Below are 23006 nucleotides of genomic sequence, written 5' to 3' on the forward strand. Positions count from 1 at the left end.
AGACAGGCATCGGGATCGCACGCACAACGTTCACTCAGTAAACAGGTTTTTCTCATTTTCATTCTATCTCTTGCTTATATGTGCTTATATATGTGTTATAAAGGCGTAACAATGAATGAATGTGGAAGTAAATGAATTCTGAGTATTTAGAGTGTGTCTGTATATAACCAACTGATGGATTGTTAAACTAAACTTTGCTGCGACCACTGTCTTGTTTTGTCTTATATTGAGAATTAAAACGTAGGTTAAATTTGTGTTACTGCAGTCTATATGTGCAGGATATTGTAGAAAGACTTAAAAAAAATAAGTCAGAGTTATGAAACAGACATGTCCCCTTTGTACGTGTGTAGTACTCTTAATAAAGGCACACCACGATCAGAAATTTTATTTACATTATATTTGTAGTCCAGGAGAATCTCCCCTATTTTCTGAACCTTGGGAAGAAGGATTTGACATTTTTGCACCAGTTTGTTGCCATTTCATTCCTACAGTAAGAGACATTGGAAGTAAGTGGTCTGATATACTGTCTGAATTAAAAGATTCAGAGCAGTATATTGTACACAATATAAGAGTCTAAATTGTACTCACAGTAGAATATCATTGCATCTGACTTGTATACCTTGTTTGTATTATAAAGTACGTCCTGTCACTTTAAAAATTATAGCGTACAGAGTTAAGAAAAAAAAATCAGAAACGGAAGCCATTTAAAATTTCTTTTTTTTTTCTCTCTCTTCCGTGAGCTGTAACCACAGACTGCTGCAAGAATGCAAGTTAAATGTCCTGTCAGGATTGTGTCTGCATAGCAATCATACACAAGTTAGAGGAGGGACATGCATTTGTTTTAAAAGCAGTAGTGTACTTTGCAAAAGAAGGGGTTTGGGAAAATAGAGAAAACACAGATGATGTGTTCATATTGATGGGATGTCATTTCATTCCAAAGGATAGTGACATAGGTAAAAATTGGTTACAGATCACCTCTGTTTCAGGCAATTTTCCTCACAGTTATATCTCTGAGGATCCGTTAGATCCAGGTTACTGATATTTCCCGGATTTTATTGAATACTTACTGGCCATAAGTATTGGGAAATACAAATACTTATCCTTCGGATGAAGCACCTCGGAGTGCCATGGACATTATGAAGAATGTACATGGTGAGCAATGCTTGAAGGGTATGAGACGATTGTTTCAATGGGCAAAAGTGACTACTAATGGCATTCTAGACCCGGATAGGTTGAAACAAATTAGAAGTAACCTATGGGAGATATGTGAAGGATAATAATCTGGAACGGAGTCTTGATTTGTGGATTAAAACAGGTAAATTATTTTAGTATAAGAAAAAGTTAGAAGAGTTAGGACAAACTCAAAAACAAATGGCTCTAATTAATATGGATGATTTTAAAGATGCAGACATATCTGGACAGGAAACAATGATACATAGAGGTCCCAAGAAAACCAAAGGGTATCCTTACTGGGCATGTCCAAATTGTGGACATTGTAACCCACCAGATGACACAATATGCCCAGTTTGTCAAACACCCTGGTCTTACAAATGTAAACCCTGTGAAGGACCAAATGTTAGAAAATCCGTTAGGTTTAGGAAATCTGTTAAATCTAAAAAGTTAATCAGTAAATGGTTGCCAGTGTTAAAAAAAAAGAAAAAAGACCTACTAATTATACCTGAAGATGTGCATGCCACAGACTAATATATTGGTAGACTAAAAATTGTACAGCATGTAATGTCAAGAGACCAAAAATGTCTCCTAAGAAAAATTTATGTATAGTCTCAAGCTTGGCATCTGCACCTCCAGTGTATAATTTACTTAAGGATTTGGTCCCTGCAAACTATATCCGGTGTGCACATAAGATGCTGTCACACCTGGTGTAGCTGCTGACGGACCTAATCCAGCGCGCCAAAAGTTGCGCTGAACCACTGCATAATATAAAAAAAAATTCAGAACTGTTGACATAACAGTTACAGAACTCCCTGATGTTAAACAACAATTTATGAAGTTCATTAAACATGTAAAAAAATTAAAAATAATTTAAACCTAAAAATAGAATCCAAAAAGGGTTATGAGTTTTCTGGATCCTGCTTAGTGATGGACAATTGGACTCAGGTGGCATGGAAATGCAAACATAAAACCAGCTGGTGGTAATCTATTCTTTACTCCTTTTTGCCTTTCCATGTGGGCTGGTCTGGTCCGTCATTAGGTAAAACTGGGGTCCAAAGGTCTCAGTTTCAGGCTGCTTTTGTCTCTGAAACTGCATGCTTATCAAATTGTGTAAAGAGATTATTCATAAATTGTAGTCAGTGTGTTTGCCCTTTTCTGTCATTTTGTGCCACAAAATAGAAAAATATATAGTCGGTAAAATACATTAATAAATATGTATTGAATCAGTGGCTACAAATGACTTGTAGACTTCAGAGGAAGTGTGTGATATAATGTATTATGTATGTATGTATTATGTAAGTTTATCATTAAACTCCAGCTAACCCCTGTTCGGAGTTGGGAGAGTGCTGGCTCACTCTCAGTGTTTTATTTGTGTGTGTAAAATAGTATTCTCTTAATATAAAGTTTTGGATAAGTATAATGAAATGTGTTGTGGCCAAATGAATATTGCCCCAGCCAATAGCAAAGGGCTGTCATAAGACTAAAAATATGACATGTATTTGCATTAAACAAATCTCCACAGTAAAATTAATATCTCTGTGTCTAAAACAGTAACAGTTCATAGGAAATAATTAGAAACATGTTGCAGATGTAAAAAAAATATTTTCTTTAATGTACAGCTCGTTACTGTTCCAGTTACAGTGTGTAATGAAATGCCAGAGAATCAGGAAGTGTTTGGGTAATTATTACAAGGGGTGGGGCCAAGTGATGAGGTAAACTAGGTAAGAGAAGTGGGCAGAACTGTAGTCATAGTCCATACCCCTAAGATAGAAGTCTGCCCTCATAATACAATTACATTTACATGGTATAAAATCAAGATTGTAACTGTAAACTGTAACAATGCATAAATGATACCTCTGAAAGATGTTAGGTGAACATATATTAACATTGCATCACTGCTGATGCTTGGCATATAACAGTAAAGGAGGGAGGTTTATTTTAGAAATATCTCTGATGCACCTTACAACAGCTTAAGTCATTTCTAGAATTAATCACCTATTGTACAAAATACATTCCAAGGGCATCACAGAAAACTAAGTTTTATATGATGTCATCAAAAGAACAACAAGTGTAAGGTATTTTTAAATAAAACCCAAATGTCAAGCCTTATTGCTATTCATATATTAAAAAAATGTAGGGTACATAGAAATAAGTTATAATATGCACAAAACAAAGTACAATTTCTAGGACGCTGCATTTCTGCTTATAGTAAGCATATCACTACAAAAAGGAGGAAAATTATTTCAGAAGTTAAACCTCCTCAAACATGTAAACAACTCATATCCTTTTAGGACTAATCACTTATTGCAGAGAGTGGATTGTAGGCGCATCACAGAAACTACAAGTGTTATATGATGCCCTAAAGGGACAAAATGCACAAGGTGCATTACTCATGACACAAGAACAGCTAGATGCTTTTTGTCAGCTAAAAACAGACATAATATCAGCACCAGCATTAGGACTTCCTGATTATGCAAGGCCTTTCAATTTGTTTTGCTGTGAAATTTCAGGCCATGCGCAAGGAATATTAACGCAGGTACATTGTGACAAACAGCGACCCCTAGCGTATTACTCAGTACAGTTAGACCCAGTCATACGGGCAGCACCAACCTGTGTCAAGTCAGTAGCAGCAGCAGCATTATTGTTAGACAAAGCTGCTGATATTGTTCTGGGTCATCCCTTAACTGTACAGGTGCCTCACTCAGTGACTGAAATTCTGAACCAAGCGCAGACTAAACATTTATCTGCTGCTAGACTAACCAAATATGAAGTAGCATTGCTTACACCATCCAATGTCACTATCAAACGTTGTACTTCTTTGAACCCAGCTACATTATTGCCGCTGGTTTCAAAAGAGGGGAATGGTGCGAGTGATGATGAAATGACAGGCACAGTGGTGCGAGTGATGATGAAATGACAGGCACAGAAAACCAATCAAATTTTTCAATTTCTACACACGCTCAAGAACATGATTGTATAGAGTTAATGACCCTTGAAGCCGCAAGTACACCAGAAATATAGGAACATCCTCTACTAAATGCAGATTTACATTTATTTGTGGATGGCTCCAGGTACTATGTGGATGGGGAACCACATACAGGTTTTGCAGTTACCACAGAGACAGACATCTTAATTCAGTAACCCTTGCCACCAGGTAGTTCAGCACAGGAGGCAGAGCTTAGGGCACTGATAGCAGCCTGTATTTATGCTGAAGGTCAAACAGTTAACGTTTATACAGACTCAAGGTACTGCTTTGGTATTGCCCATGACTATGCAGTTATCTGGAAGAGCAGAGATTTTATAGGTTCTTCAGGAAAACCAATAAAACATGCAGACTGTATTAGGGTATTATTTGCTGCCTTTCAATTGCCAAAGAAATTAGCAGTTATAAAGGTCAAAGCACACACTAAAGAGGATACTGCAGAGGTCAGAGGAAACCCTCTAGCTGATCAGGCTGCAAAAGCTGCAGCAGTCCAGCCTCTGCCAGACACTCAGGTGATGTTAACTATCACACCAGAGTCATTAGACTTACAGTTATTGTGCAAATTACAAGCACAGGCCTCAGGCAAGGAGAAAAAGGATTGGGAAAAATTAGGTGGGCGAATACACGGTGACAGATGGATGGTGGAGAACCGTATCTGTTTACCACGCTCACTTTACCCAGTCTTAGCACAAATATTGCATGGAAAAACTCACCAATCCAGAGATGCAATGGTGAGGATTCTAAACCAGCATTGGGTAGCACCAGGTTTCACACAAGCAGCACAGGCTTATGTTGCAGGGTGTGTAACTTGTGCTCTACACAACCCAGAAAAGGTTGTAAAGGTACCAGCAAAAAGTACCCCACAAACTTGCTACCCCTTTCAGAGATTACAAATAGACTTTATCCAGTTACCTAAATGTTCTGGGTATGAAAATGTACTTGTGTGCAAAGACCTATTCTAAAATTGGGTTGAAGCTTGGCATTGTAAAGCAGCAAACGCCAAAAACAGTTGCAAAGAAGTTAATGCAAGAAGTAATATGTAGATATGGAGTACCTTAAGTTATTAAAAGCAACAGAGGTACCCATTTCACAGGAGAAGTATTAGGCAAAATTCTGTCAGATTTAGGTGTTACTCAGGCCTTTTACACTCCCTATAGGCAGAGTAGTAAACATGTAGAAAAACTTGTTACCTTAAAACCAAAGCTATAAAAATAAGTTACAGAAACAGGCAAAATATGGCTAGAAGGTTTACCCATTGCTTTGTTCTCACAAATACTTCAAGTGGAAAGCATGGGTTAATACCATATGAAATCTTATTTTGGTATTGTTGCTAGGACAGTATGCTATTTTCCACAGCAACTGCAACATGAACATGGTAACTTAACTTATTATGTAATGCATATACAACAGCAACTAACCAAATTGCATGGCAAAGTTTTTGATTCTATTCCCAGATTCCAACTGTTCCCAAGACTCACATGAACTAAAGTAAGGTGATTGGGTGGTCACTAAGAAAGAAAAAGTCTCTTGAACCCAAATTCAAAGGACCGTTTTAAGTTCTGTTGACTACCGCCACTTCAGTCACGTTAAGTGAAAGAAACTCGTAAATAAACGCATCTCATTGCAAGAAAGTGACAAAGGAAGTATTATCCAATCAGATACATAATCAAAATATATAGATACAATTTAATAGGCCCCAGGCCATATAAGGGTCTGGGGGATGTATAATGTGTAACTTAGTTCTTCTTGTTAGCATGGTTATTCTTATATAAACAGTAATGATTGATCCTTACTTATATGAGGAGTCAAGTGATAGTGCAATAATCAGTAACTATGCCAAAAATAACAGAACAAAAGGGAATACACATAGGATGTCAACAATTACCCAGGTAATGACAAATAGGCATAGAAGATGCTAGTCATTGAATGTAAAACAGGACCAATATAAACAGTTGTCACCAATTGTTTACTGTATCTGCAGGCTATTGTGTCACGTTACAAACTGTATATGTAGTTAAATGTTGCACTTATTTAACTAATGATACTAACCCAGAAGATATTATTGATGAAAAGATGAATGAAGTAATACAGGTGAAAAATCAGTTTGCTACTAATCATAATTATACCAGTGTATTTCCAGATTCTTTCTTTTCTTGGTTTTATAAACACTATACAACCAATTGCTTTTCAGGAATATTATCTATTGTTGCTAAGGGACTTGTTTTGCTGTTAATTGCATATTTTATGGTAAGGCTTATTATGTGGATACTGACACTAAAATGTTTTTCTACCTAAGGCATTGCTGAAACTGCTAAACCGCAACCAATTTATAAGAAACTTATTGGAGGAGCTATAATATACAATTCCACATTCTTCTACTGTGATACCTGCCACACCAGATACACAGAAGCTTCCAGCTGTCCCTATTACTATGATGATGTGATCTAAAGGAACATTGCTTTCACAATATGAAGTTATAAACATTTTCAAGGACTATGAACATTATAATAATCTCATCTTGAGAAACCGCTTCTCTTTTGTGAACTTTCTCTTGTGGTTAGGAATAAGAGGATAGGGAACATTGGTTCTACCCGAGCATAGGGATGTTGAATGGACTAGCCCATGCCTGGAGTGCCCTTATGGTACACCAGTCGTGAAAGTAGGTGTCCCTATAGAATCAATGACCAGGTAAAGGAAGGGTAAATTAAATTAGAAACAAAGAGGGGAAGTTGATAAAGATGGAAGCCATATTTGTTCATAGGACTCCATTTTATAATTGACATCTTACAAACTGTTTCAAATTGTATTTCAGCTTAGAACTGACACAGGAAAGAGTGTAGACCTGTACTCTGTTTGAACCCATATTGTGAAGCCGTGACCTTTATCTAAGATAAACTCCTTGCACAAATATATTATCAGCAGCTAAATGTGAAGGCTGCAAAGGCATTTGTCAGTTTGCGGTATAACAGGAACGGAAGCAGAACCAGACATATGTAGATTATGAGTTTAACAAAAGTCCACTGTTGCCCCACGTAAAACCGCAAACTGGAATTATAGTGTTGCTAAGAAGATAGTTTATTAACCAATAGGATAAGAAAAGTATGTTAACCAATAGAATTAAAGAGATTATTAACCAATAGGATTATGTTTTGTGTAAGGAAGCTACGCCACAGTATGCAAATATGTACCTCTTTATAATGTAATGTTTTCAGGAAATAAAGCAGCTCTGCACTATTATTCCTCACTGAATACACGTGTGGCTAGTTATTACAAAGGTTATTTTGTTGACTGGTCACTGGCTGCAGCCGTGTATGAACCTGATGCTGACTGACTGAATGCGTGCTTGAACTTGGTTAAGCAAAGGGTGCCCTTTCCTGGGCTCCCCTTTATCACTGACCAGCGCTGTGTCCCCCACTGTATTACAGGAGCCAGGGCCTACAGCTGAGCAGTGCTGTGTTCTCCCAGTAGTGGATCTTGGCATGGGCAAGCAGGAATTTTGTCCGAGGCGCCGCCGCCGCCCGGAGGACGCCGCACCATGGCAAGATCCGCTACTGCTGTGCCCCCCGCTGCCCGCTGTGTCCCCCGCTGGTCCCCCGCTGTGAAGGGAACTAGACGCTATGCGTCTAGTTTCCCTTCGTGGAGAGGACCTTTGCTGTGCGTGCGAGTTGACGTCATCGCACACCGCACAGTATTGTGGGACTGACACAGACGCTAGGGGTCATAATTGACCTCTAGTGTCTGTCTATGCCAGATCCGAGGAGAGGAGCGGCGCCGGAGGAGGTCTGCAGCGGTCGGGAGTGGAGATAGTAAGTATTCATTTTTTTATTTTTTTTTTCTCTTTCAGCGGCGCTACTCTATTGTACAGGGGCGTAACTGACCACGCCCCCTGTATGAAGCCACGCCCCTATTTCCCGCCCGGGTCGCCAAAAGGGCAAGAACCGGCCCTGTGTTCTCCCCAAAGTATTACAGTAGCCAGGGGCTATAGCTGACCAGCGCTGTGTCCCCCAATGTATTACAGGAGCCAGGGCCTATAGCTGACCAGCGCTGTGTCCCCCAATGTATTACAGGAGCCAGGACCTATAGCTGACCAGCGCTGTGTTCCCCAATGTATTACAGGAGCCAGGGCCTATAGCTGACCAGCGCTGTGTACCCCAATGTATTACAGGAGCCAGGACCTATAGCTGACCAGCGCTGTGTCCCCCACTGTACTAAAGGAGGCAGGGCCTATAGCTGACCAGTGCTGTGTACCCCACTGTATTACAGGAGGCAGGGCCTATAGCTGACCAGCGCTGTGTCCCCCAATGTATTACAGGTGCCAGGACCTATAGATGACAAGCGCTGTGTTCCCACCAGTGTATTACAGGAGCCAGAACCTATAGCTGACCAGCGCTGTGTCCCCCACTGTACTAAAGGAGGCAGGGCCTATAGCTGACCAGTGCTGTGTCCCCCAATGTATTACAGGAGCCAGGGCCTATAGCTGACCAGCGCTGTGTCCCCGAGTGTATTACAGGAGCAAGGGCCTATAGCCGACCAGCGCTGTGTCCCCCAATGTATTACAGCAGCCAGGGGCTATAGCTGACCAGCGCTGTGTCCCTCAATGTATTACAGGAGCCAGGGCCTATAGCTGACCAGCGCTGTGTCCCCCCCCCCCCCCCCCCCCCCCAGTTGTATTACGGGAACCAGGGCCTATAGCTGACCAGCGCTGTGTCCCCTAGTGTATTACAAGAGCCAGGGCCTATGGCTGACCAGCGCTGTGTCCCCCCAATGTATTACAGGAGCCAGAGCCTATAGCTGACCAGTGCTGTGTCCCCTCCCCAATGTATTACAGTAGCCAGGGGCTATAGCTGACCAGCGCTGTGTCCCCCACTGTATTACAGGAGCCAGGGCCTATAGCTGAGCAGTGCTGTGTTCTCCCAGTAGCGGATCTTGCCATGGGCAAGCAGGACTTTTGCCCGAGGCGCCGCCTTCCGGAGGGCGCCGCCGCCGCCCGGAGGACGCTGCACCATGGCAAGATCCGCTACTGCTGTGTCCCCCGCTGGTCCCACTGGTTCCCCGCTGTGAAGGGAACTAGACGCTATGCGTCTAGTTTCCCTTCGTGGAGAGGACCTTTGCTGTGCGGTGCGCGATGACGTCATCGCGCACCGCACAGTATTGTGGGACTGACACAGACGCTAGGGGTCTGCAGCGGTCGGGAGTGGGGATAGTAAGTATTCATTTTTTTTATCTCTTTCAGCGGCGCTACTCTATTGTACAGGGGGCGTAACTGACCATGCCCCCTGTATGAAGCCACGCCCCTATTTCCCGCCCGGGCCGCCAAAAAGGGCAAGAACCGGCCCTGTGTTCTCCCCTAAGTATTACAGCAGCCAGGGGCTATAGCTGACCAGCGCTGTGGTCCTCCAATGGATTGCAGGAGCCAGGGCCTATAGCTGACAAGCGCTATATCCCCCAGTGTATTACAGCAGCCAGGGCCTATAGCTGACCAGCGCTGTGTCCCCCAATGTATTACAGGAGCCAGGACCTATAGCTGACCAGCGCTGTGTCCACCAATGTATTACAGGAACCAGGGCCTTAAGCTGACCAGCGCTGTTTCTCCAATGTATTACAGGAGCCAGGGGCTATAGCTGACCAGCGCTGTGTCCCCCAATGTATTACAGGAGCCAGGGCCTATAGCTGACCAGCGCTGTGTCCCCCAATGTATTACATGAGCCAGGGGCTATAGCTGACCAGCGCTGTATCCTCCCAATGTATTACAGGAGCCAGGGCCTATAGCTGACCAGTGCTGCATCCCCAGTGTATTACAGGAGCCAGGGCCTATAGCTGACCAGTGTTGTGTCCCCCAATGTATTACAGGAGCCAGGACCTATAGCTGATGAGCGCTGTGTCCCCCAATGTATTACAGGAGCCAGGGCCTATAGCTGACCAGCGCTGTATCCCCCAGTGTATTACAGGAGCCAGGGCCTATAGCTGAGCAGCGCTGTGTCCCCCAATGTATTACAGGAGCCAGGGCCTATAGCTGACCAGCACTGTTTCTCTCAATGTATTACAGGAGCCAGGGCCTATAGCTGACCAGCGCTGTTTCTCTCAATGTATTACAGGAGCCAGGGCCTATAGCTGACCAGCGCTGTGTCCCCCAGTGTATTACAGGAGCCAGGGCCTATAGCTGACCAGCGCTGAGTCCCCCAATGTATTACAGAAGCCAGGGCCTATAGCTGAACAGCGCTGTGTCCCCCAATGTATTACAGGAGACAGGACCTATAGCTGACCAGTGCTGTTTCTCCAATGTATTACAGGAGCCAGGGGCTATAGCTGACCAGCGCTGTGTCCCCCAATGTATTATATGAGCCAGGGGCTATAGCTGACCAGCGCTGTATCCTCCAATGTATTACAGGAGCCAGGGCCTATAGCTGACCAGCGCTGTAACCCTCAATGTATTACAGCAGACAGGGGCTATAGCTGACTAGCGCTGTGTCCCCCAGTGTATTACAGGAGCAAGGGCCTATAGCTGACTAGCGCTGTGCAACCAATGTATTACAGGAGCCAGGGCCTATAGCCGACCAGCGTTGTCCCCCCCAATGTATTACAGGAGCCAGGGGCCTATAGCTGACCAGCGCTGTGTCCCCCAATGTATTACAGGAGCCAGGGCCTATAGGTGACCAGCGCTGTGTCCCCCAATGTATTAAAGGAGCCAGGGCCTATAGCTGACCACCGCTGTGTTCTCCAATGTATTACAGGAGCCAGGACCTATAGCTGACCAGCACTGTGTCCCCCAATGTATTACAGGAGCCAGGGCCTATAGCTGACCAGCGCTGTGTCCCCTCCCCAATGTATTACAGGAGCCAGGGCCTATAGCTGACCAGCGCTGTGTCCCCCAATGTATTACAGGAGCCGGGACCTATAGTTGACCAGTGCTGTGTCCCCCAATGTATTACAGGAGCCAGGGCCTATAGCTGACCAGCGCTGTGTCCCCCAATGTATTACAGGAGCCAGGACTTATAGCTGACCAGCGCTGTGTCCCCCAATGTATTACAGGAGCCAGGACTTATAGCTGACCAGCGCTGTATCCCCCAGTGTATTATAGCAGCCAGGGCCTATAGCTGACCAGCGCTGTGTCCCCCAGTGTATTACAGGAGCAAGAGCCTATAGCTGACCAGCGCTGTCCTCCAATGTATTACAGGAGCCAGGGCCTATAGCTGACCAGCGCTGTGTCCCCCAGTGTATTACAGGAGCCAGGGCCTATAGCTGATCAGCGCTGTGCAACCCAATGTATTACAGGAGCCAGGGCCTATAGCTGACCAGCACTGTGTCCCCCAATGTATTACAGGAGCCAGGACTTATAGCTGACCAGCGCTGTGTCCCCCAATGTATTACAGGAGCCAGGACTTATAGCTGACCAGCGCTGTATCCCCCAATGTATTACAGGAGCCAGGGCCTATAGCTGACCAGCGCTGTGTCCCCCAGTGTATTACAGGAGCAAGGGCCTATAGCTGACCAGCGCTGTCCTCCAATGTATTACAGGAGCCAGGGCCTATAGCTGACCAGCGCTGTGTCCCCTAATGTATTACAGGAGCCAGGGCCTATAGCTGACCAGCGGTGTCCCTCAATGTATTACATGAGCCAGGGGCTATAGCTGACCAGCGCTGTGCAACCCAATGTATTACAGGAGCCAGGGCCTATAGCTGACCAGTGTTGTGTCCCCCAATGTATTACAGGAGCCAGGACCTATAGCTGACGAGCGCTGTGTCCCCCAATGTATTACAGGAGCCAGGGCCTATAGCTGACCAGCGCTGTATCCCCCAGTGTATTACAGGAGCCAGGGCCTATAGCTGACCAGCGCTGTGTCCCCCAGTGTATTACAGGAGCCAGGGCCTATAGCTGAGCAGCGCTGTATCCCCCAATGTATTACAGGAGCCAGGGCCTATAGCTGACCAGCGCTGTGTCCCCCAATGTATTATATGAGCCAGGGGCTATAGCTGACCAGCGCTGTATCCTCCAATGTATTACAGGAGCCAGGGCCTATAGCTGACCAGCGCTGTGTCCCCCAATGTATTATATGAGCCAGGGGCTATAGCTGACCAGCGCTGTATCCTCCAATGTATTACAGGAGCCAGGGCCTATAGCTGACCAGCGCTGTGCAACCCTATGTATTACAGGAGCCAGGGCCTATAGCTGACCAGCACTGTTTCTCTCAATGTATTACAGCAGCCAGGGGCTATAGCTGAGCAGCGCTGTGTCCCTCAATGTAATACAGGAGCCAGGGCCTATAGCTGACCAGCGCTGTGTCCCCCAGTGTATTACAGGAGCCAGGGCCTATAGCTGACCAGCGCTGAGTCCCCCAGTGTATTACAGGAGCTAGGGCCTATAGCTGACCAGCGCTGTGTCCCCCAGTGTATTACAGGAGCCAGGGGCTATAGCTGACCAGCGCTGTGTCCCCCAGTGTATTACAGGAGCCAGGGCCTATAGCTGACCAGCGCTGAGTCCCCCAATGTATTACAGAAGCCAGGGCCTATAGCTGAACAGCGCTGTGTCCCCCAATGTATTACAGGAGTCAGGACCTATAGCTGACCAGTGCTGTTTCTCCAATGTATTACAGGAGCCAGGGGCTATAGCTGACCAGCGCTGTGTCCCCCAGTGTATTACAGGAGCAAGCGCCTATAGCTGACCAGCGCTGTGTTCCCCAATGTATTACAGGAGCCAGGGCCTATAGCTGACTAGCGCTGTGCAACCCAATGTATTACAGGAGCCAGGGCCTATAGCTGACCAGTGCTGTATCCTCCAATGTATTACAGGAGCCAGGGCCTATAGCTGACCAGCGCTGTGTCCCTCAATGTATTACAGCAGCCAGGGGCTATAGCTGACCAGCGCTGTGTCCCCCAGTGTATTACAGGACCAAGGGCCTATAGCTGACCAGCGCTGTGTCCCCCAATGTATTACAGGAGCCAGGGCCTATAGCTGACTAGCGCTGTGCAACCCAATATATTACAGGAGCCAGGGCCTATAGCCGACCAGCGCTGTCCCCCCCAATGTATTACAGGAGCCAGGGGCCTATAGCTGACCAGCGCTGTGTCCCCCAATGTATTACAGGAGCCAGGGCCTATAGGTGACCAGCGATGTGTCCCCCAGTGTATTAAAGGAGCCAGGGCCTATAGCTGACCACCGCTGTGTCCTCCAATGTATTACAGGAGCCAGGGCCTATAGCTGACCAGCGCTGTGTCCCCCAGTGTATTAAAGGAGCCAGGGCCTATAGCTGACCACCGCTGTGTCCTCCAATGTATTACAGGAGCCAGTACCTATAGCTGACCAGCACTGTGTCCCCCAATGTATTACAGGAGCCAGGGCCTATAGCTGACCAGCGCTGTGTCCCCTCCCCAATGTATTACAGGAGCCAGGGCCTATAGCTGACCAGCGCTGTGTCCCCCAGTGTATTACAGGAGCCGGGACCTATAGTTGACCAGCGCTGTGTCCCCCAGTGTATTACAGGAGCAAGGGCCTATAGCTGACCAGCGCTGTGTCCCCCAGTGTATTACAGGAGCCAGGGCCTATAGCTGACCAGCGCTGTGTCCCCCCAGTGTTTTACAGGAGCCAGGGCCTATAGCTGACCAGCACTGTGTCCCTCAATGTATTACAGGTGTCAGGGCCTATAGCTGACCAGCGCTGTGCAACCCAATGTATTACAGGAGCCAGGGGCTATAGCTGACCAGCGTTGTGTCCCCCAAAGTATTACAGCAGCCAGGGCCTATAGCTGACCAGTGCTGTGTCCCCCAATGTATTACAGGAGCCAAGACCTATAGCTGACCAGCGCTGTGCAACCCACTGTATTACAGGAGCCAGAGCCTATAGCTGACCAGCGCCGTGTCCCCCAATGTATTACAGGAGCCAAGACCTATAGCTGACCAGCGCTGTGTCCCCCAATGTATTACAGGAGTCAGGACCTATAGCTGACCAGCGCTGTGTCCCCCAATATATTACAGGAGCCAGAGTCTATAGCTGACCAGCGCTGTGTCCCCCAATGTATTACAGGAGCCAGGGGCTATAGCTGACCAGCGCTGTGTCTCCCAATATATTACAGGAGCCAGGGGCTATAGCTGACCAGCGCTGTGTCCCCCAATGTATTACAGGAGCCAGGGGCTATAGCTGACCAGCGCTGTGTCCCCCAATGTATTACAGGTGCCAGGGCCTATAGCTGACCAGCGCTGTGTCCCCTCCCCAATGTATTACAGGAGCCAGGGCCTATAGCTGACCAGCGCTGTGTCCCCCAGTGTATTACAGGAGCCGGGACCTATAGTTGACCAGTGCTGTGTCCCCCAATGTATTACGGGAGCCAGGGCCTATAGCTGACCAGCGCTGTGTCCCCCAATGTATTACAGGAGCCAGGACTTATAGCTGACCAGCGCTGTGTCCCCCAATGTATTACAGGAGCCAGGACTTATAGCTGACCAGCGCTGTATCCCCCAGTGTATTATAGCAGCCAGGGCCTATAGCTGACCAGCGCTGTGTCCCCCAGTGTATTACAGGAGCAAGAGCCTATAGCTGACCAGCGCTGTCCTCCAATGTATTACAGGAGCCAGGGCCTATAGCTGACCAGCGCTGTGTCCCCCAGTGTATTACAGGAGCCAGGGCCTATAGCTGACCAGCGCTGTGCAACCCAATGTATTACAGGAGCCAGGGCCTATAGCTGACCAGCGCTGTGTCCCCCAATGTATTACAGGAGCCAGGACTTATAGCTGACCAGCGCTGTGTCCCCCAATGTATTACAGGAGCCAGGACTTATAGCTGACCAGCGCTGTATCCCCCAATGTATTACCGGAGCCAGGGCCTATAGCTGACCAGCGCTGTGTCCCCCAATGTATTACAGAAGCCAGGGCCTATAGCTGAACAGCGCTGTGTCCCCCAGTGTATTACAGGAGACAGGACCTATAGCTGACCAGTGCTGTTTCTCCAATGTATTACAGGAGCCAGGGGCTATAGCTGACCAGCGCTGTGTCCCCCAATGTATTACAGGAGACAGGGCCTATAGCTGACCAGCGCTGTGTCCCCCAATGTATTATATGAGCCAGGGGCTATAGCTGACCAGCGCTGTATCCTCCAATGTATTACAGGAGCCAGGGCCTATAGCTGACCAGCGCTGTGCAAACCAATGTATTACAGGAGCCAGGGCCTATAGCTGACCAGCACTGTTTCTCTCAATGTATTACAGGAGCCAGGGCCTATAGCTGAGCAGCGCTGTGTCCCTCAATGTAATACAGGAGCCAGGGCCTATAGCTGACCAGCGCTGTGTCCCCCAGTGTATTACAGGAGCCAGGGCCTATAGCTGACCAGCGCTGAGTCCCCCAGTGTATTACTGGAGCCAGGGCCTATAGCTGACCAGCGCTGTGTCCCCTAGTGTATTACAGGAGCCAGGGGCTATAGCTGACCAGCGTTGTGTCCCCCAGTGTATTACAGGAGCCAGGGCCTATAGCTGACCAGCGCTGAGTCCCCCAATGTATTACAGAAGCCAGGGCCTATAGCTGAACAGCGCTGTGTCCCCCAATGTATTACAGGAGTCAGGACCTATAGCTGACCAGTGCTGTTTCTCCAATGTATTACAGGAGCCAGGGGCTATAGCTGACCAGCGCTGTGTCCCTCAATGTATTACAGCAGCCAGGGGCTATAGCTGACCAGCGCTGTGTCCCCCAGTGTATTACAGGAGCAAGCGCCTATAGCTGACCAGCGCTGTGTTCCCCAATGTATTACAGGAGCCAGGGCCTATAGCTGACTAGCGCTGTGCAACCCAATGTATTACAGGAGCCAGGGCCTATAGCTGACCAGTGCTGTATCCTCCAATGTATTACAGGAGCCAGGGCCTATAGCTGACCAGTGCTGTGTCCTTCAATGTATTACAGCAGCCAGGGGCTATAGCTGACCAGCGCTGTGTCCCCCAGTGTATTACAAGACCGAGGGCCTATAGCTGACCAGCGCTGTGTCCCCCAATGTATTACAGGAGCCAGGGCCTATAGCTGACTAGCGCTGTGCAACCCAATATATTACAGGAGCCAGGGCCTATAGCCGACCAGCGCTGTCCCCCCCAATGTATTACAGGAGCCAGGGGCCTATAGCTGACCAGCGCTGTGTCCCCCAATGTATTACAGGAGCCAGGGCCTATAGGTGACCAGCGATGTGTCCCCCAGTGTATTAAAGGAGCCAGGGCCTATAGCTGACCACCGCTGTGTCCTCCAATGTATTACAGGAGCCAGGGCCTATAGCTGACCAGCGCTGTGTCCCCCAATGTATTACAGGAGCCAGGGCCTATAGCTGACCAGCGCTGTGTCCCCCAATGTATTACAGGAGCCAGGGCCTATAGCTGACCAGCGCTGTGTTCCCTCCCCAATGTATTACAGGAGCCAGGGCCTATAGCTGACCAGCGCTGTGTCCCCCAGTGTATTACAGGAGCCGGGACCTATAGTTGACCAGCGCTGTGTCCCCCAGTGTATTACAGGAGCCGGGACCTATAGTTGACCAGCGCTGTCCCCCCCAGTGTATTACAGGAGCAAGGGCCTATAGCTGACCAGCGCTGTGTCCCCTCCCCAATGTATTACAGGAGCCAGGGCCTATAGCTGACCAGCGCTGTGTCCCCCAGTGTATTACAGGAGCCGGGACCTATAGTTGACCAGCGCTGTGTCCCCCAGTGTATTACAGGAGCCGGGACCTATAGTTGACCAGCGCTGTCCCCCCCAGTGTATTACAGGAGCCAGAGCCTATAGCTGACCAGCACTGTGTCCCTCAATGTATTACAGGTGTCAGGGCCTATAGCTGACCAGCGCTGTGCAACCCAATGTATTACAGGAGCCAGGGGCTATAGCTGACCAGCGTTGTGTCCCCCAAAGTATTACAGCAGCCAGGGCCTATAGCTGACCAGTGCTGTGTCCCCCAATGTATTACAGGAGCCAAGACCTATAGCTGACCAGCGCTGTGTCCCCCACTGTATTACAGGAGCCAGAGCCTATAGCTGACCAGCGCTGTGTCCCCCAATGTATTACAGGAGCCAAGACCTATAGCTGACCAGCGCTGTGTCCCCCAATGTATTACAGGAGTCAGGACCTATAGCTGACCAGCGCTGTGTCCCCCAATGTATTACAGGAGCCAGGGGCTATAGCTGACCAGCGCTGTGTCTCCCAATGTATTACAGGAGCCAGGGGCTATAGCTGACCAGCGCTGTGTCCCCCAATGTATTACAGGAGCCAGGGGCTATAGCTGACCAGCGCTGTGTCCCCCAATGTATTACAGGTGCCAGGGCCTATAGCTGACCAGCGATGTGTCCCCCAGTGTATTACAGGAGCCAGGGCCTATAGCTGACCAGCGATGTGTCCCCCAGTGTATTACAGGAGCCAGGGCCTATAGCTGACCAGCGATGTGTCCCCCAGTGTATTACAGGAGCCAAAGCCTATAGCTGACCAGCGCTGTGTCCTCCAATGTATTACAGGAGCCAGGGCCTATAGCTGACCAGCGATGTGTCCCCCAGTGTATTACAGGAGCCAGGGCCTATAGCTGACCAGCGATGTGTCCCCCAGTGTATTACAGGAGCCAAAGCCTATAGCTGACCAGCGCTGTGTCCCCCAATGTATTACAGGTGCCAGGGCCTATAGCTGACCAGCGCTGTGTCCCCCAATGTATTACAGGAGCCAGGGCCTATAGCTGACCAGCGATGTGTCCCCCAGTGTATTACAGGAGCCAAAGCCTATAGCTGACCAGCGCTGTGTCCTCCAATGTATTACAGGAGCCAGGGCCTATAGCTGACCAGCACTTTGTCCCCCAGTGTATAATGAGGTATTGAGGTAACAGAATACTGTAATTAGGAGGCATCAGTCACTCTGTGTTTTGTACTTGTCTTTATTAAAGTGTAAAAATAACAATAACTGTAGACAAAGGTCATTTACAGCGAAGACTGTTGTGAAACTTTGAAATACTTTATTGTAATGCCCAGACGGATGGTCCTGTGGAGTGCCCCCTAGTGGAGGGTCGGTGGAGTTACACAGTTGTGAGCATGGAGGGCGGCTTGTTCTTCACACTGATGGTTATCACCCCGGCTTTCTTCTTGGCCGAGGGGAGATGAGCCATGGCGCGGCTGTAATTGTGCTGTGGTAACGAGACGACACGTTATTACTGTCACAGCTCCTACACCAAGACAGACCGCCATCGCCCTGCGCTTTAATTACCGCCATCATCCTGCGCTGTAATTACTGCCATCGCCCTGCGCTGTAATTACTGCCATCGCCCTGCGCTGTAATTACTGCCATCGCCCGGCGCTGTAATTACTGCCATCGCCCTGCGCTGTAATTACTGCCATCGCCCTGCGCTGTAATTTCTGCCATCGCCCTGCGCTGTAATTACTGTCATCATCCTGCGCTGTAATTACTGTAATCGCCCTGTGCTGTAATTACTGCCATCGCCCTGCGCTGTAATTACTGCCATCTAGGACACATGCACCCCGATACCTAATGTCTCCAGGAAGAAGACACTGCTCTGACTCACAGTAACACCATGCTATACTGCAGGGGGCAGATGTAACATGTGCACCTGGGTAACACCATGCTGTACTGCAGGGGGCAGATGTAACATGTGCACCTGGGTAACACCATGCTGTACTGCAGGGGGCAGATGTAACATGTGCACCTGGGTAACACCATGCTATACTGCAGGGGGCAGATGTAACATGTGCACCTGGGTAACACCATGCTATACTGCAGGGGGCAGATGTAACATGTGCACCTGGGTAACACCATGCTATACTGCAGGGGGCAGATGTAACATGTGCACCTGGGTAACACCATGCTATACTGCAGGGGGCAGATGTAACATGTGCACCTGGGTAACACCATGCTGTACTGCAGGGGGCAGATGTAACATGTGCACCTGGGTAACACCATGCTATACTGCAGGGGGCAGATGTAACATGTGCACCTGGGTAACACCATGCTGTACTGCAGGGGGCAGATGTAACATGTGCACCTGGGTAACACCATGCTATACTGCAGGGGGCAGATGTAACATGTGCACCTGGGTAACACCATACTGTACTGCAGGGGGCAGATGTAACATGTGCACCTGAGTAACACCATGCTGTACTGCAGGGGGCAGATGTAACACGTGCACCTGGGTAACACCATACTGTACTGCAGGGGGCAGATGTAACATGTGCACCTGGGTAACACCATGCTGTACTGCAGGGGGCAGATGTAACATGTGCACCTGGGTAACACCATGCTATACTGCAGGGGGCAGATGTAACATGTGCACCTGGGTAACACCATGCTGTACTGCAGGGGGCAGATGTAACATGTGCACCTGGGTAACACCATGCTATACTGCAGGGGGCAGATGTAACATGTGCACCTGGGTAACACCATACTGTACTGCAGGGGGCAGATGTAACATGTGCACCTGAGTAACACCATGCTGTACTGCAGGGGGCAGATGTAACACGTGCACCTGGGTAACACCATACTGTACTGCAGGGGGCAGATGTAACATGTGCACCTGGGTAACACCATGCTATACTGCAGGGGACAGATGTAACACGTGCACCTGGGTAACACCATGCTGTACTGCAGGGGGCAGATGTAACACGTGCACCTGGGTAACACCATGCTGTACTGCAGGGGGCAGATGTAACATGTGCACCTGGGTAACACCATGCTATACTGCAGGGGGCAGATGTAACACGTGCACCTGGGTAACACCATGCTGTACTGCAGGAGGCAGATGTAACATGTGCACCTGGGTAACACCATGCTAGACTGCAGGGGACAGATGTAACACGTGCACCTGGGTAACACCATGCTATACTGCAGGGGACAGATGTAACACGTGCACCTGGGTAACACCATGCTGTACTGCAGGGGGCAGATGTAACATGGACACCTGGGTAACACCATGCTGCACTGCAGGGGGAGATGTAACATGTGCACCTGGGTAACACCATGCTATACTGCAGGGGGCAGATGTAACATGTGCACCTGGGTAACACCATACTGTAATGCAGGGGGCAGATGTAACATGTGCACCTGGGTAACACCATACTGTAATGCAGGGGGCAGATGTAACATGTGCACCTGGGTAACACCATGCTGTACTGCAGGGGCAGATGTAACATGTGCACCTGGGTAACACCATGCTGTACTGCAGGGGGCAGATGTAACACGTGCACCTGGGTAACACCATGCTGTACTGCAGGGGGCAGATGTAACATGTGCACCTGGGTAACACCATGCTATACTGCAGGGGGCAGATGTAACATGTGCACCTGGGTAACACCATACTGTACTGCAGGGGGCAGATGTAACATGTGCACCTGAGTAACACCATGCTGTACTGCAGGGGGCAGATGTAACATGTGCACCTGGGTAACACCATACTGTACTGCAGGGGGCAGATGTAACACGTGCACCTGGGTAACACCATACTGTACTGCTGGGGGGCAGATGTAACACGTGCACCTGGGTAACACCATGCTATACTGCAGGGGGCAGATGTAACACGTGCACCTGGGTAACACCATGCTGTACTGCAGGGGCAGATGTAACATGTGCACCTGGGTAACACCATGCTATACTGCAGGGGGCAGATGTAACACGTGCACCTGGGTAACACCATGCTGTACTGCAGGGGCAGATGTAACACGTGCACCTGGGTAACACCATGCTGTACTGCAGGGGGCAGATGTAACACGTGCACCTGGGTAACACCATGCTGTACTGCAGGGGCAGATGTAACACGTGCACCTGGGTAACACCATGCTATACTGCAGGGGGCAGATGTAACATGTGCACCTGGGTAACACCATGCTGTACTGCAGGGGGCAGATGTAACATGTGCACCTGGGTAACACCATGCTGTACTGCAGGGGCAGATGTAACACGTGCACCTGGGTAACACCATGCTATACTGCAGGGGGCAGATGTAACATGTGCACCTGGGTAACACCATGCTGTACTGCAGGGGCAGATGTAACACATGCACCTGGGTAACACCATGCTGTACTGCAGGGGGGCAGATGTAACATGTGCACCTGGGTAACACCATGCTATACTGCAGAGGGCAGATGTAACACGTGCACCTGGGTAACACCATGCTATACTGCAGGGGGCAGATGTAACATGTGCACCTGGGTAACACCATGCTGTACTGCAGGGGCAGATGTAACATGTGCACCTGGGTAACACCATGCTGTACTGCAGGGGGGCAGATGTAACACGTGCACCTGGGTAACACCATGCTGTACTGCAGGGGCAGATGTAACACGTGCACCTGGGTAACACCATGCTATACTGCAGGGGGCAGATGTAACACGTGCACCTGGGTAACACCATGCTGTACTGCAGGGGCAGATGTAACATGTGCACCTGGGTAACACCATGCTGTACTGCAGGGGGCAGATGTAACATGTGCACCTGGGTAACACCATGCTGTACTGCAGGGGCAGATGTAACACGTGCACCTGGGTAACACCATGCTATACTGCAGGGGGCAGATGTAACACGTGCACCTGGGTAACACCATGCTATACTGCAGGGGCAGATGTAACACGTGCACCTGGGTAACACCATGCTATACTGCAGGGGGCAGATGTAACATGTGCACCTGGGTAACACCATGCTGTACTGCAGGGGCAGATGTAACATGTGCACCTGGGTAAAACCATGCTGTACTGCAGGGGGGCAGATGTAACATGTGCACCTGGGTAACACCATGCTATACTGTAGGGGGACAGATGTAACATGTGCACCTGGGTAACACCATGCTGTACTGCAGGGGGCAGATGTAACATGTGCACCTGGGTAACACCATGCTGTACTGCAGAGGACAGATGTAACATGTGCACCTGGGTAACACCATGCTATACTGCAGGGGGACAGATGTAACATGTGCACCTGGGTAACACCATGCTGTACTGCAGGGGGCAGATGTAACATGTGCACCTGGGTAACACCATGCTATACTGCAGGGGGACAGATGTAACATGTGCACCTGGGTAACACCATGCTGTACTGCAGGGGGACAGATGTAACACGTGCACCTGGGTAACACCATGCTGTACTGCAGAGGGCAGATGTAACACGTGCACCTGGGTAACACCATGCTGTACTGCAGAGGGCAGATGTAACATGTGCACTTGGGTAACACCATGCTATACTGCAGAGGGCAGATGTAACACGTGCACCTGGGTAACACCATGCTATACTGCAGGGGGCAGATGTAACATGTGCACCTGGGTAACACCATGCTATACTGCAGGGGGCAGATGTAACACGTGCACCTGGGTAACACCATGCTATACTGCAGAGGGCAGATGTAACACGTGCACCTGGGTAACACCATGCTATACTGCAGGGGGCAGATGTAACACGTGCACCTGGGTAACACCATGCTGTACTGCAGAGGGCAGATGTAACACGTGCACCTGGGTAACACCATGCTATACTGCAGGGGGCAGATGTAACACGTGCACCTGGGTAACACCATGCTATACTGCAGGGGGCAGATGTAACACGTGCACCTGGGTAACACCATGCTATACTGCAGGGGGCAGATGTAACACGTGCACCTGGGTAACACCATGCTGTACTGCAGGGGGCAGATGTAACACGTGCACCTGGGTAACACCATGCTATACTGCAGGGGGCAGATGTAACACGTGCACCTGGGTAACACCATGCTATACTGCAGGGGGCAGATGTAACACGTGCACCTGGGTAACACCATGCTATACTGCAGGGGGCAGATGTAACACGTGCACCTGGGTAACACCATGCTGTACTGCAGAGGGCAGATGTAACACGTGCACCTGGGTAACACCATGCTGTACTGCAGGGGACAG

The 23006-nt window shown here is 48.9% G+C and overlaps 1 protein-coding gene across 3 annotated transcripts in view; it reads right to left on the minus strand.

Annotated features, from left to right (window-relative positions):
- Positions 1-18003: 18003 nt before the first annotated feature.
- Positions 18004-23006, minus strand: part of KIF9 (kinesin family member 9) — a 167308-nt gene continuing 162305 nt past the window's right edge. For all 3 annotated transcript variants that reach the window (XM_063924612.1, XM_063924610.1, XM_063924611.1), the window contains one exon: positions 18004-18265. In XM_063924612.1, coding sequence (XP_063780682.1) covers positions 18208-18265 — 58 coding nt within the window. In that variant the 3' untranslated portion in view covers positions 18004-18207. The remainder of the gene's footprint in view (positions 18266-23006) is intronic.

This window comes from Pseudophryne corroboree, chromosome 5 (assembly GCF_028390025.1).
Source record: "Pseudophryne corroboree isolate aPseCor3 chromosome 5, aPseCor3.hap2, whole genome shotgun sequence".
Classification (NCBI taxonomy): Eukaryota; Metazoa; Chordata; class Amphibia; order Anura; family Myobatrachidae; genus Pseudophryne; species Pseudophryne corroboree.